The sequence below is a fragment of the Anoplophora glabripennis genome, unplaced genomic scaffold, assembly GCF_000390285.2.
Source record: "Anoplophora glabripennis isolate ALB-LARVAE unplaced genomic scaffold, Agla_2.0 scaffold569, whole genome shotgun sequence".
Classification (NCBI taxonomy): Eukaryota; Metazoa; Arthropoda; class Insecta; order Coleoptera; family Cerambycidae; genus Anoplophora; species Anoplophora glabripennis.
Genome location: NW_019416666.1, coordinates 152,480 through 165,956, shown reverse-complemented (window position 1 = coordinate 165,956; position 13,477 = coordinate 152,480). Strand labels below are relative to the sequence as shown.

Sequence of the window (13,477 nt, the reverse complement as noted above, 5' to 3'; positions counted from 1 at the left end):
CATTGAGCTTAATAAACTAAATGAAACTTAAACATAAGTGCTCCTTTGGTTTTATTTTTATTTTGAATCTGATGTTAAACACACCATTCTACATCTGAAAAACAAAATTTGTCTTGATTATTATGGCTTAAGTAGTTGCATAATAAAAACATCACTAGATTTTTTTGTGACACTCATTGACACTGCTATTTAATAAATTATTTAAGTACATGGCCTGATCTTCCTGTGTACAAGGTGATGGCCCATTAGAATTATTTCAGACACTACTTCTATTTGATTTTTTTTTAAAATAATGGCGTCCACATACCACTTCTGGTTATACCGGAAGTCGCCATCAACTTGCTTATTTTAAATGGAACACCCTATATATTATTGCAATTACGTATTCTGCATGTTATTTTAGGTGGACTTTTATGAAGTTTCCCTATTCCTAAAATTAACCGTTTCGAGATATTTAATTAAAAAAAAAATAATGGAGAGACACAGTGACTAGCTTCAAACCATGTATATTTTATAGTAAGAAAGATAAAGCAACAATATTTATAGGGGGGATAGCTCATCCATACTTTCAAAGTGGCTTAATTGTATACAGGGTGCTAGAAATTTAATGTCGAGTTTAGTTAACTTCAAACCTTCATAAGTCGTTTTTTTTATGGAACACCCTGTATGTTTTTCTATATTATTGATACACAATTTTATTTTCTTTCGAACCGTATCAGGGTTCCCCATACCTATCTCTACTAGTTTTTAAGTTATCTACTATATTTTGTATAATCACCTAAAATCATGTAATTTCTTGCGAGGATAGCTGTGGAATTTTTAGCAGAACTTCGAAACAAACTGTCATCAGTTATTTATTATTATTTATTCACAGACGTTGCAATGGGATTCTAAGCAGAACATTTACAGTTTTTAATGAGACATCCCAATTTTCCACCAATGAGCAGAATAAAGTTAAGAATTCTAAAAAATCAACTTCATACATAGTAATACACAATTTTAATTATGTATGTTGATTATAATAATGCACTAAGATAAAAAAAATTACTATAAAAAGTCAAAAGTGTTCAATATGACCCCCATTAACAGCTAAGCACTTGTGGATTCTAGAGATAACACCATCAGTCACCGTATTTGCTATTTCAGCTGCAGGCAATTCATGGAACGTTCTTCGTATTCGAGCAATCAAATCCTCTTTTAAAGCAACAGGTGTAGAATAAACTTTTTGCTTTATTACTCCCCAAACACAAAAATCTAATGGAGTGAGATCGGGAGACCTCACTGGCCAATTCCACGGTCCTCATCCATCTATCTTCAAACATTTCAGCTGTTGAATGATTTGATTGTGACAGTGAGGTGAAGCCCCGTCTAATTGATACCAACACTTCCTTAGTTGGTCTAAAAGTATATCATCTAGAAAATCTGCCACAACCGTTTGCAAAATATTGAGATATCTGTCGGCAAGAAATTTGGTTATCTTTAATTAGACAAAAAACATTTACGCTAAATTTATTTTGAAAGTTTCTTTCCCGGTTAACATGAGCATTTTCAGATGACCACAAATGAGTATTATGTCTATTAAAAATACCTTCTCTCGTAAATTTTGACTCGTCTGTCCATACAATATGTTGCAAAAATTGTGGATCTTCTTGGTATCGCACTAATATCGTTTCACAAAATTGTCCACGTTGCACGGCGTCACCCGGATGAAGAGCAGAAAGTAGCTTAAATTTGTATGGATGCATATCATTAGTTCTTAGCATCCTGTAAATGGACGCTCGTGAAATACCTAAATCATACTCTGCGGCACGAGTTGAGGATTCTGGATGAAAATTAAAATAGGCTAGCACATTTATTACATTATCTTCATTTGAAGTTATTGGTTTTGGTAAAATTCTTTCTGCACAAATTTGACCATACTCTAGTTGATTTGCTAAAATTCTTCTTAACTTTTTTCTACTCATTGGTGGCAAATTTAGATATGTCTCATTAAAAACTACATGTTCTGCTTATAATCCCATTGCAACGTCCGTGAATTAATAATACATTTAAAATATCAGCATTTGAATATGTATTGTTTTCCATTTCTTATAAACACTAAATTAAACTGTCACTGCAAGAAACTTACAACAAATTGACAGTTTCGTTGTTTGTTTTGAAGTTTTGCTAAAAATTCCACAGCTATCCTTGCAAGAAATTAGATTTTGGGTGATTACACAAAAAATAGTGGATAACTAGAAGAGATAGGTACAAGGAACCCTGAGACCGTTCGAAAGAAAATAAAATTGTGTATCATTATATAGAAAAACATACAGGGTGTTCCATTTAAAAGAATGACTTATGAAGGTTTGAAGTTAACCAAACTCGGTATTAAATTTCTAACACCCCGTATGCAATTAAGCCACTTTGAAAGTATGGATGGGAAGCTTAGGGGTCTAGCTATCCCCCTATAAATATTGTTGCTTTATCTTTCTTACTATAAAATACGAGGGTGGTCTGAAAAGTTTCCGACCTAACAAAGAAACAAGACATTAATTCAGATTTTTTTTTTATTTTTCAACATGGTCTCCTTGTAACTCTACACACTTCTCCCAGCGATACTCCCGTATCTGTAACCCGTCCAAATAGTACTCGGCGTTTTTCTCTGCAAAATAATTGTTCACGAAGGTGATTGCCTCTTCATTTGACAAAAATCTCTGTCCTCCGAGAGCAATTTTTAGATGAGGGAACAAAAAGAAGTAGCTTGGGGCTAGATCTGGTGAGTAAGGCGGATGGTTAAGCAGTTCAAACCGTAATTCGTGGATTTTCGCCATGGCAACCGCTGAGGTGTGAGACGGTGCGTTGTCTTGGTGAAGAAGGATTTTCTTTTTCTGCAAATGTGGCCGTTTTTCCGCAAGTTCTGCCTTCAGCTTGTCAAGTAATGATGCGTAGTATGCTCTTGTAATGGTTTTTTCTTTTTGAAGATAATCGATTAAAATAACTCCATGACTATCCCAAAAAACAGTCGCCATCACTTTCCCAGCCAGAAAAAAACAGATTTTGCTTTTTTTAGAGCCGGTTCCCCCTTTGCAGTCCACTGTTTGGACTGTATTTTTGTTTCAGGCCTATAATGGTGTATCCAAGTTTCATCTACAGTAATTAATCGGCGCCAAAACTCGGATTTATTGCGCCTAAACTGCGCCAACAGAGCGTTGGAAATGTTCATTGGAACACGTTTTTGGTCTAACGTGAGCAAACGCGGCACCCAACGCGCGGACAGTTTTCTCATGTTTAAATGTTGATTTAATATGTGACAAACACGTTCTTTTGACATGTTCATAACCTCTGCTATCTCTCTCACTTTAATTCGGCGGTCGTCTAGCACCATTTGGTGAACTTTGGCGATGTCTTCGTCGGTAGTTGCAGTTTTTGGACGTCCCGAACGTTCATCGTCTCCCAAGCTCTTACGGCTACGTTTAAATTCAGCTGCCCAAAATTTCACTGTGGTAAATGATGTGCAGAGTCCCCATACACAGAATCCAACTCATCTTTGATTTATTATTACCTTTCAAAAACAAAGATTTAATGACTGCTCGATACTCGATTTTGTCCATTTTCATAGAGACTCACACCAACTCACTTAAACGACAGTTACATAACAACTGCGCGTCCAAAATGGCTGAAACTTTGCTGAGTAACTGTCAACAGATGAACAACGAAATTCATTAGCTTTTATTTACGAGTGCTGCCATCTTCATGTTGAGATCTGAAACTTTTCAGACCACCCTCGTACACATGGTTTGAAGCTAGTCACTGTTTATCTCGATTTATTTGAAAAAAATTAAATATCTCGAAAACGGTTAATTTTAGGAATAGGGAAACTTCATAAAAGTCCACCTAAAATAACACGTAGAATCCAAAATTGCAATAAGATATAGGGTGTTCCATCTAAAATAAGCAAGTTGATGGCGACTTCTGGTATAACCGGAAGTAGTACGTGGACGCCATTATTTTAGTTGGGAAGGGCATGTCCGAAAACCCGGTACCTATCCCAAATTTTCAAAATTCAAATCGAAGTAATCTCTAAAATAATTCTGATGGGCCGTCATCGTGAGACATCCTGTAGTTCCAATTTGTTTAAAAAATATTTGAAATTCTTGTTGAATAACTATTTGCTTATTTGGAAGTTAAATCTATATTGTCACCTTTAAAATTTGCTTTCAGAAAGAGCTTTTCTACCATCAAAGTTCTTCTAACAGTCGTTGATGGTTTTTTGTGATCTTTCGAAAGGCTTTGATAGCGTTAATGTCGACATTTTACTTGCAAAACTTGAATATTACCGCATTGGTAATAATGAATTATAATCATTCAATCTTATTTAACAGGCAGGCTGCAAAATGTCAGTATAAATAGCACATAATTTACCTTACTTCCTATACGTAACGGTGTACTTCAAGGGTCAGTACTACGTCCTGTGCTTTTCCTGATATACATCAACGACTTACCGGTCAATATTCCTAATAGTACGTCTATCCTCTTTTGGCACAACACTGCTGTCTCGTGCTAGTACAGATATGAGTTCGGGTAGTATAATCGGGGTGGAAACTTGGTTTTCAGAAAAAAAATTAAAGCTAAATGTTTCCAAAAGTCAACACAAAAACTTTACTTCTAGTAAAATCCATACCAAATCGGATACTAAGTATTTGGGTGTTACTTCTAGCCTAAACTGGACAGCACATGTTGATAGTCTATGTTCAAAACTCTCTACACAAATATTCCTGTCGAGACAGTGGCGACGTTCAGTTGATATCAGTGTACTGAGAATGGTGTATTACTCCTTAGTTCATTGGAGTAATTCTATAGTTCCGAAAAAGCTTTCATTCTGCAGAAGGCTGCGGTTCGTCTCATTGCTGGTGTACCTAGAACTACTTCTAGTGGCAATGTATTTAAAAAAATTAGGATTTTACCACTTCCATGTCTATTTACATATGAATCTTTACTTCTTATTCATAAAAATGTTGGAGATTTTGTTAAACCCTGCAACGTACATCAAAACTATACCAGGCATGCTGAGAATATTGTTATTCCATTTCCCCCTGTTAATATTACAAAAAATAATAAACTACAAATTGGGCTTTATAACAACTTAGGGATATAGAGACGCTCAGGCTTATGCTGATGATGGAGTGATTCTAGTGGCTGGCCTGTTTTTGGACGTGGTGTGCGACAGAATTGAGGGAGCTTGTAGGATTATAGAGAGGTGGTGTGAGGTGATGGGGCTCTTAGTCAATACAAAGAAGACTGAGATGCTCTTATTTACAAGAAGAAGTCAAATACCTGGGGGAAATCCTGAATAGTAAACTGTCTTGGGGGACACAGGTTGAAAGGATTACCCGGAAATCAGTGGCAACTCTCTGGTAGTTAAGGAAGGTAGCAAAAATTTGGAATTCAATCCAAGGGTGTTTCACTGGGTGTATACGGCGGTGGTCAGGCCGAGTGCAGCATGGGGCCTTGGTCTGGTGGCTGAGTGTGGTGACGATAGCCAGGAAAATATCGAAAATCCAAAGACTGCCTGCTTAGGTATACAGAGGCAATGTGAGGAAGTGGCGACATACCTAAGGATAAGGGACTCGGGCAGTTGGAGAGGGAAAGGACGCACTGAGTGTCACGCTTCCGTGCCTTCAGGGTGGAGAGGGATATCCCAATATCCACACATGAGGGTCACGGAAGCAGAGGACCGACTTAGGTTAGGAAGCAAGTATGTCATATCCTTCCCCTCGAGAGAGTAGTGAAAGCAGGAAGGTGATATGTCCCCCCCGGGATCCCTAGTATGCTATACTAATGGATCTCGAGACGAGTTTTCAGGGACAGGAATTTATCTGGAAGGCAGTGGTATCCAGGAAAGTTTTCACTGGGTATGTATGCCACAGTCATTTAGCTGAGGTTTTCGCTAGCTTGATTGTGGCAAGCAAGGAGGAGGTAAAGAACTGTATAGAGGAGAAGATTTTTTATCTGCTCTGACAGTTAGGCCGCGCTCAGGGTGGTTAGCTTTCCGAGGACAAGGCCTGCCCTTGTTCAGGAATGTGGAGACGCTCTAGAGTCATTGGCCAGACGAAGAGAGGTTGGTTTGGGTTTCGGGCCATATGAGTATTCCTGATAACGAGAGGGCTGATCAACTGGCTCGTCTTGGATCTAGGGGACCTGGCCTGGGACCTGAACCAATCCTCGGAATCACACGAGGTAGCATTAACGGGGCCCTGAATAAATGGACTCAAACTTTAGATCAAAACTGGAGGAGAAACAGAGGATGTAAGCAGGCCCATAGTTTTATATATGGACTTAACAAACATAATATATAAGACGAGATGGCTACTGAGCCTCAGTCAAAAAGCCCTAAACCAAATGGTGGGGGTCCTGACAAGCCATTGTGGACTTAATAGGAATTGAGGAGCACCCTTTATGCCCGAAATGTGGAGTAGGAGAGGACACCCCCTGTCCACCTTCTGGGGCACTGTGCAGCCTTTGGAAGGTTAAGACATACAATTTTTGGTGTTGAAGAGCTGCAAGGGGTTGAGGTGAAAATCCTGGCGTTCATTAGGGCATCGGGTAGGTTCGAGGAGGGTCAGAGGCAGAGAGTGGACAGGTGATGGGACGGTGGGGTAGGCATAAAGGGCCCACCTACTACTACTGCTTATAACAACTTTGATAATCATTTTAAATATAATAAAATCAAATAAATGTCTTCATCAAATCCCTCAAAAGCTTGTTAAAATTTTTTAATTGTTTCACTGTTGTTTATCTATTGATTTTAATTCATATACGTGTACCAGTACTTTAATAAGTAGAGAGCGGACAATGTGTGTCTTTAACCCGAATATTAGGTCAAATTCGGGTGGATATGCGTACGTGATCAATAATGTATTGAGTGTAAACTATGCAAAATATAATTATTATGTATAGCAAATATATCGTATTATCCTCGCGAAGATTTGTATCCTTTATTTAAAATCCATAAATCATGTGAACTGGTAAAACAACGAGAAAATAATTAAGTTAATTTAGTTCTAAAGAAATGAAATGACACTCGAGCCCATCTCTAGTCCATCCGTTGACATCGGTAGCGTTTATCGAATTCCTATTGGTCAGAATTCAAATTGCAGCCCTGTTATGAATGGAGCGTGAGTTGGACTATTCTTGTGCGTCACCTGAGGGTATTCGTTACATTAACTCCTAATTTCCAATTAAAAAAACGACACTATTTTTAACTGAACTTTATTTAATAAATATGTAGTTATACAATTCCTGATTTCCTAAATATTTTATAAAGCCTAAAAATATATGTACCGTGGAATTTTCGTGAATTATCACGTATATTCCCAATACGTACTCGACACGCCACTGCGTCATGGATAATGTATCTATGTTTATGAATGGCATATCTATGTTCAAGGTTAAAGACACTAATTGTCCGCTCTCCGTTAATAAGTACCTGACTCTCTGAAAATGTATGTTTATATTAGTTACCTGCTACACCGGAATTTTATAAATCAGCACTAACAACTGATTAAAAATTACATTCCATAATCTTGATTGCAGCCATGTGGTCGAGGAATGTTAATGGTTCATTATTAACGAACAATGATTATATTTGCACGACGTTGGGCAATATTTTTCACTGAAAACGTTTCTTAATATTACTGATATTTAAATCAGTTGTTATGTGTAACACACACAGCGCAACTACTTGAAACAATTTGCTGCTTTCTTTAAATGGCTTCCATTGAAATAAAATCATTTCTAATATTTCTTTCGTATCTGGCTGTACCTAGTTGCTTTTCTTATAAAGTCCGGTACGACAATTACAAACTATTTCGTGTCACTCCAAGTAGTCCCCAGGCGGTTGAGGCTTTGCGAGAGTTTGAGCAAGCAGATTCACCAGAATATAATTTTTGGAGTGCCACGGGACCTGTGGGGAAACCAGTTGAGATTATGGTGTCCCCAAACAAGGTAAGTGAACTGCAGCATATCGCAGAAAGTATGGGAATGCCTTCGAAGGTGATGGCTGATAACGTCCAAGAACGAATCGATGCAGAGGAAAGGCCGCGAACTCGAAATGGATTTGGATGGACTCGTTATAATACCCTCGACGAGGTAAGCATGTAATTTTAATACATGAATTAAATAACTAGAATATTTCCTTAGTTTTCTTCTTAAAGAAGAACCAGCATTTTTTTCTTTATTTGTTGGATATTTGGCCATCTGTGAAAAATATTTTAAAAATTAGTGAAATAAACCTCTGTGGGATTGGTCAAGGGTTACTCTTCAGAAACAGTCCAGGGAATAAAGGGTTTCCCCTCCGAATGGTGTGGAAGCCACCCCTTCTAAGGGGTCAAAAATAAAATATTGAAAATAACCCCAGGAAGCGATAACGCAATCAATTTTAAACAAAAAGAATTTTATGAATACTTTTCGATAAGTTAATATTTTAGTTATTGGCGATTGAAAATGTTTTTTTTTTATTAAAAAAGACGTTTTCCAGTAGTTTTCCTCGAATAATTCGGAAAATAGACATTCTATGAAAAAAAACATCACGAAGAAAATTAAGCTTAAAAAGAAAAAGATTGAGTTTTCTTTCATTTATGCATCTGCAATAGGTGCTGAAATACGGCTGGTTGGGGAAATTTCATGTCCGCCAGAAACTAAATTGGAAGCATTTGGCGTAAAATAACTAAAAAAATATATTTTTTAAAGTACTTTAAAAAAATCTTTAAAATGAACTGACTTTAAGTCATTAACATAAAATTTAACAGATATATGATCAAAATAAAACTTAATTCGCTTTTTTGGAAAAAAAAATCAGTATAAAAATTACTGAATTTTTCACGAGATTTAAAATTAAATGTAATCCTTCTACAATTTACATTTTTTATGTTCTAACAATATATTATACAAGTTTCAGCGGTTTAGAATGCATATTTTTGAAAATTTTACGTTTTGATTGAAAAATAAATTTAATTCCAAAAGAATTACATATTTTTGCAAATAACTTTAAAAATAAAAAAGATACGGAAAATATTCAAGAGTATAAAAGTTTAAATTTTTTTGCACAGAATATTTCTTTCTTCTTTATTTGTGTAGGATAAAAATTAACAGAGATGTCGCTGCTAGAGGTTTGCAGTTGAGGGCGAAGGTCATGATTTTCAAACCTTTTAACCTCAAATATCTAAAAAATAATGCATTAAAAAATAATCATTTTTACAGTGCTTTTAGCTGTGGAAATTTTCTGTAAAATCGTTTTTGGATCGTCTTAATAGCTTTAAAAGTAAGGAAGTTATCGTTAAACAACCAACGGTACCTTACCGCTTCAATTTTCGGAGCATATCAATATTTCGGTTATCCACAACTTTGGAGCATTCTATGTACATAGAATACCTTCACTTTTTCCCTTTAATCTTTTAATAATTCTACTTATCAACTTAAAATGTATAAAATTGTTTTTATTTGTATAATGAAGGGTAATTTTTAAGAAACCCAGAAACACCATAGGAGGATATTACAGGTAATTCATTTTAAATAATTTAAAAACAATTTTTTGTATAGTTTGTCATTGGGGGTAGTTTTTAAGAGTTTAAAACAATGCGATAAATTATAAGTTGTATTATAAACAGGTAAAATAATTAATTTATCTAGTTTGTACTATCAAATCATTTCAAATTGTTAAAAACTATTTTTTTTTAATATTTTGTTATTGTGGGTAGTTTGTTAGTGGTTGAAATATTGTAATAAATTATTTATAATACCATAAACTATTGAAAATATTTCTATATACAGCGAGGTAAAAAAGTTCTGCATAAAATTCATATTTTCATTAAAATTTTTTTTCGAAAAACGAGTGAGACCCGTCGATTTTTATTTGATCCAGGGCACCTTGTTATGTGGTAAATTTTTTTTTTGATAATCCACTTACGGCAGCGATGACATAATTTTTTTTTAAATGACAACGCATACTTTTTTCGTTCGAAATTGATGATAGTGATAATTATCTAAACAACGGTGTGAAAATTTCGATGTCTTACATAACAATTTTTCTTTAGAAAAATGCACCTTAAGTTCCTGAATGCAATAATTTGCTGTTCACGGATCAAATGCCTTAGAAAAAAATTGATTCGGCAGAAAGCATTTCAGATAACTTAAGTTGCAACTGGTGTTATGTAATATTTGCGGAATTATTCATCAGATATTGTCAGGATCCTGATTAAACTGCAAAATTTAGAACCAAGTTCAACCGCACAAAATCCAAATAGTATGTAGCAAATTAAGGTCGACTTTTTGTCTTCGAGTTTGCCGATAAATTCCCCAAAAAAAAAAGATCCAAAGAAATGTTTACTTGAAAGGAGTAGATTACCTGAAATATTGAAGACTAAAAATCAGTACCGATTTAACATTCTTTGGTGAAATCGTTTAATTCGAAATGGCAAAACTTAGTGAACGCGAAAGAATTGATATTTTGAGGATGATTGGTTTCGGCGATAAGTTACGAACCCATCAAGAAGCTTGCCAATTATTTAATGCAACGTACCCTGACAGACCACCAATTACGCAATCTACGGTTAGTAGGGTACTGGCAAGGTTTGAGGAAACTGGTAGTGTGAAAGATGCTCCTCGTGCGGGTCGTCCTAGAGTAGATGATGAAACTAGATTGAATATCCTGGTGGAGCTCCAGGACAACCCTCATTCTAGTACAAGGTCGATTGCATTGAACAATGATATTTCACATGTAACTGTGGTGAACTTTCTCAAAAAAGAGAAATTTCACCCCTATAAGGGTCACTTGATACATGCATTGACTGAGGACGACCCAGACCGCCGTCTCCACTTTTGTGAAGATTTAATGCATCGATGTAACGGAGACCCCGACTTCCTCAAGAACATAATTTTTTCTGACGAGGCTACTTTTTATCTTAATGGATCGGTGCATCGACATAACTGCCGGTATTGGTCTCAGGAAAACCCGCACTGGGTGCAAGAAGTAGATCATCAGCACCCCCGAAAGGTGAACGTTTGGGCGGGAATAATAGGGCGTCGTATTTTAGGCCCGTATTTTTTCGAGGAAAATTTAACTGCTGCTCGCTATTTGGATTTCCTGCGGTTCGATTTGGTCCCAAGCTTAGCAGAGTTATTCCCGAACAACGAGGATCCTGATATTCCTGAGGAAAGAATTTGGTTTCAGCAGGATGGTGCACCGCCCCATTATGGAGTGCAAGTACGGGAGTACTTGAATAACACGTTTACTGGCCGGTGGATCGGGCGACGCGGAACAATCGAGTGGCCTCCGCGTTCGCCTGATTTAACACCTCTAGACTTTTTTTTGTGGGGCTATTTGAAATCGCGTGTGTACACAAACAGACCAGGTGATTTGGAAGAACTTAAAAACCGTATTCGTTTTGAAATAAATCAAATCGACCCGGGAATGCTTGAACGAAGTGTAGACGGCGTTTACACACGCTTAGGACAATGCCAAATGGTACAGGGTGGGCAATTCGAACAATTTCGCTAGACTTACACAAACATTAGTGTAATTTTACTCGTTTGAAATGTAATTTTGTCAACTTTGTCCTTTTCGGAGCCATTAATAGTGTAAGTAGACAATTATCACTTATAAGAACTTAAGGTGCATTTTTCTAAAAAAAATTGTTATGTAAGACATCGAAATTTTCACACCGTTGTTTAGATAATTATCACTGTCATCAATTTCGAACGAAAAAAATTTGCGTTGTCATTTAAAAAAAAAAAAAATATGTCATCGCTGCCGTAAGTGGATTATCGAAAAAAATTTTTTTCCACATAACAAGGTGCCCTGGATCAAATAAAAATCGATGGGTCTCACCGTTTTTCGAAAAAAAAAAAATGTTTAACGAAAATATGAATTTTATGCAGAACTTTTTTACCACGCTGTATATATGCGCTATAAAAATATTTTAAGGTTAAAGAAACTATTAATTTTCTATTTTTATCATTAAGGGTGGTTTTTAAGGGTTGCAACTTTATAAAAATATCTTAAATACACACATACACACATAATACATACCACAATATAAAGTAATTCTATATATTAAGATATGATTTTATCCTATACAGGGTGTCCCTGAAAAGGATGGACTACGCCTGACCACAGGTTCCTTGGATGAAAATAAGACTATTTAGCCTAACTTACCTATATACAAAAATGCACGCCTACTGATATATATATAGCCTTCTAAATATAGAACAGATAACCTAGTTTTTTCAAATAATTTGAAAACTGTTTTTCTTATAAACTTTTTTGTGTGTACATCAATGGCGACAGAATTTTTAAAAATAAGCACTATTTTAGAAGATTTTTTGTCTCTTACAAAATTTGGATATCGTTTATGGATTTCGAGTAAAATTGGCATTTTTACACATTAAATAATATAAAATAATAATATAAAATTAGTTTAAGATAAATAGAATAGTCTAGTACGAGGTGCCATATAACAAAGAAACAAATTCATAACAATAATTAAAAGGTTCAGTGTCAAGCTAGCTGTGATTTAATTTTAGTGTGATTTTAATTTTACTTTGTTTTTTATTGCAATTTATACTTTTGCTGAACAAAATGATATGTTATTAATTTTGGGTTATTGTGAAAAAGATTGTTGTGCTACTGTTCGAACATATGCTGAGTTTTCCTAATCGAAGAATTCCAAATCACAACTTTTAACTGTAACATTAAATCTTGGATAATGTACGGCCGAAACTATTCAGCTGGAGGAACAAATTTTGGAAAGGGTCGAAGAAATTCCTCGGGTAAATAAAAGGCGTTTAGCGGCAGAGGTTGGTTTTCAAAAAGTTCCGTTAATAGAGTATTAAAAGACCAGTTATTACAGGTTACTATACCAACAGGTGGATAGGTATAGGAAATAATGCCTCTTTAAAATGGCCACCTCGATCCCCGGACCTAAACCCATGTAATTATTTCCTTTGGGGAGTGTTGCGGACCACAGTTTGTAACATTTCAGTAAATACAGAAAACGAATAATGGGAAAGAATACAACATGAAATTAGTGTTATGAGAGGTAATGCACAATTATTGGATAAAATTCATTTTCATTTTCGAAGAATTAATGCTTGCGTTTAAGAACAAGGAAGTAACTGAGCATTTACTGTAATATTATTTTAATGTGATTACAAATATCAATTTAGGTTTATTTAAAATGTTAATGTTGACTTTCTTACATTATTAGTTGATACTGTTTATTTAAAATATTAGTGTTGATTTTTATTTTATTGATTGATAATACTAATACTAAAAATGTGTAGTTATTTTTTTAATGTGACGTTTTTTCACTATTATTTCCTGTTTTGAGGCTGCAGTTATAAATTATTTTTTACAAATCGGAATTTTTGCCTATATTTAATGTATAAAAAATGTCAATTTTACTCGAAATCCATAAACGATATCAAAATTTTGTAAGAG

At 35.3% G+C, this 13,477-nt stretch overlaps 1 protein-coding gene across 1 annotated transcript in view; it reads left to right on the top strand.

Moving 5' to 3' along the window:
* The first annotated feature begins 7,749 nt into the window (after nt 1-7,749).
* LOC108912313 (zinc carboxypeptidase-like) overlaps nt 7,750-13,477 on the top strand; it is a 35,416-nt gene continuing 29,688 nt past the window's right edge. Inside the window, exon 1 of the mRNA XM_018717523.2 lies at nt 7,750-8,130. Coding sequence (XP_018573039.2) covers nt 7,750-8,130 — 381 coding nt within the window. The remainder of the gene's footprint in view (nt 8,131-13,477) is intronic.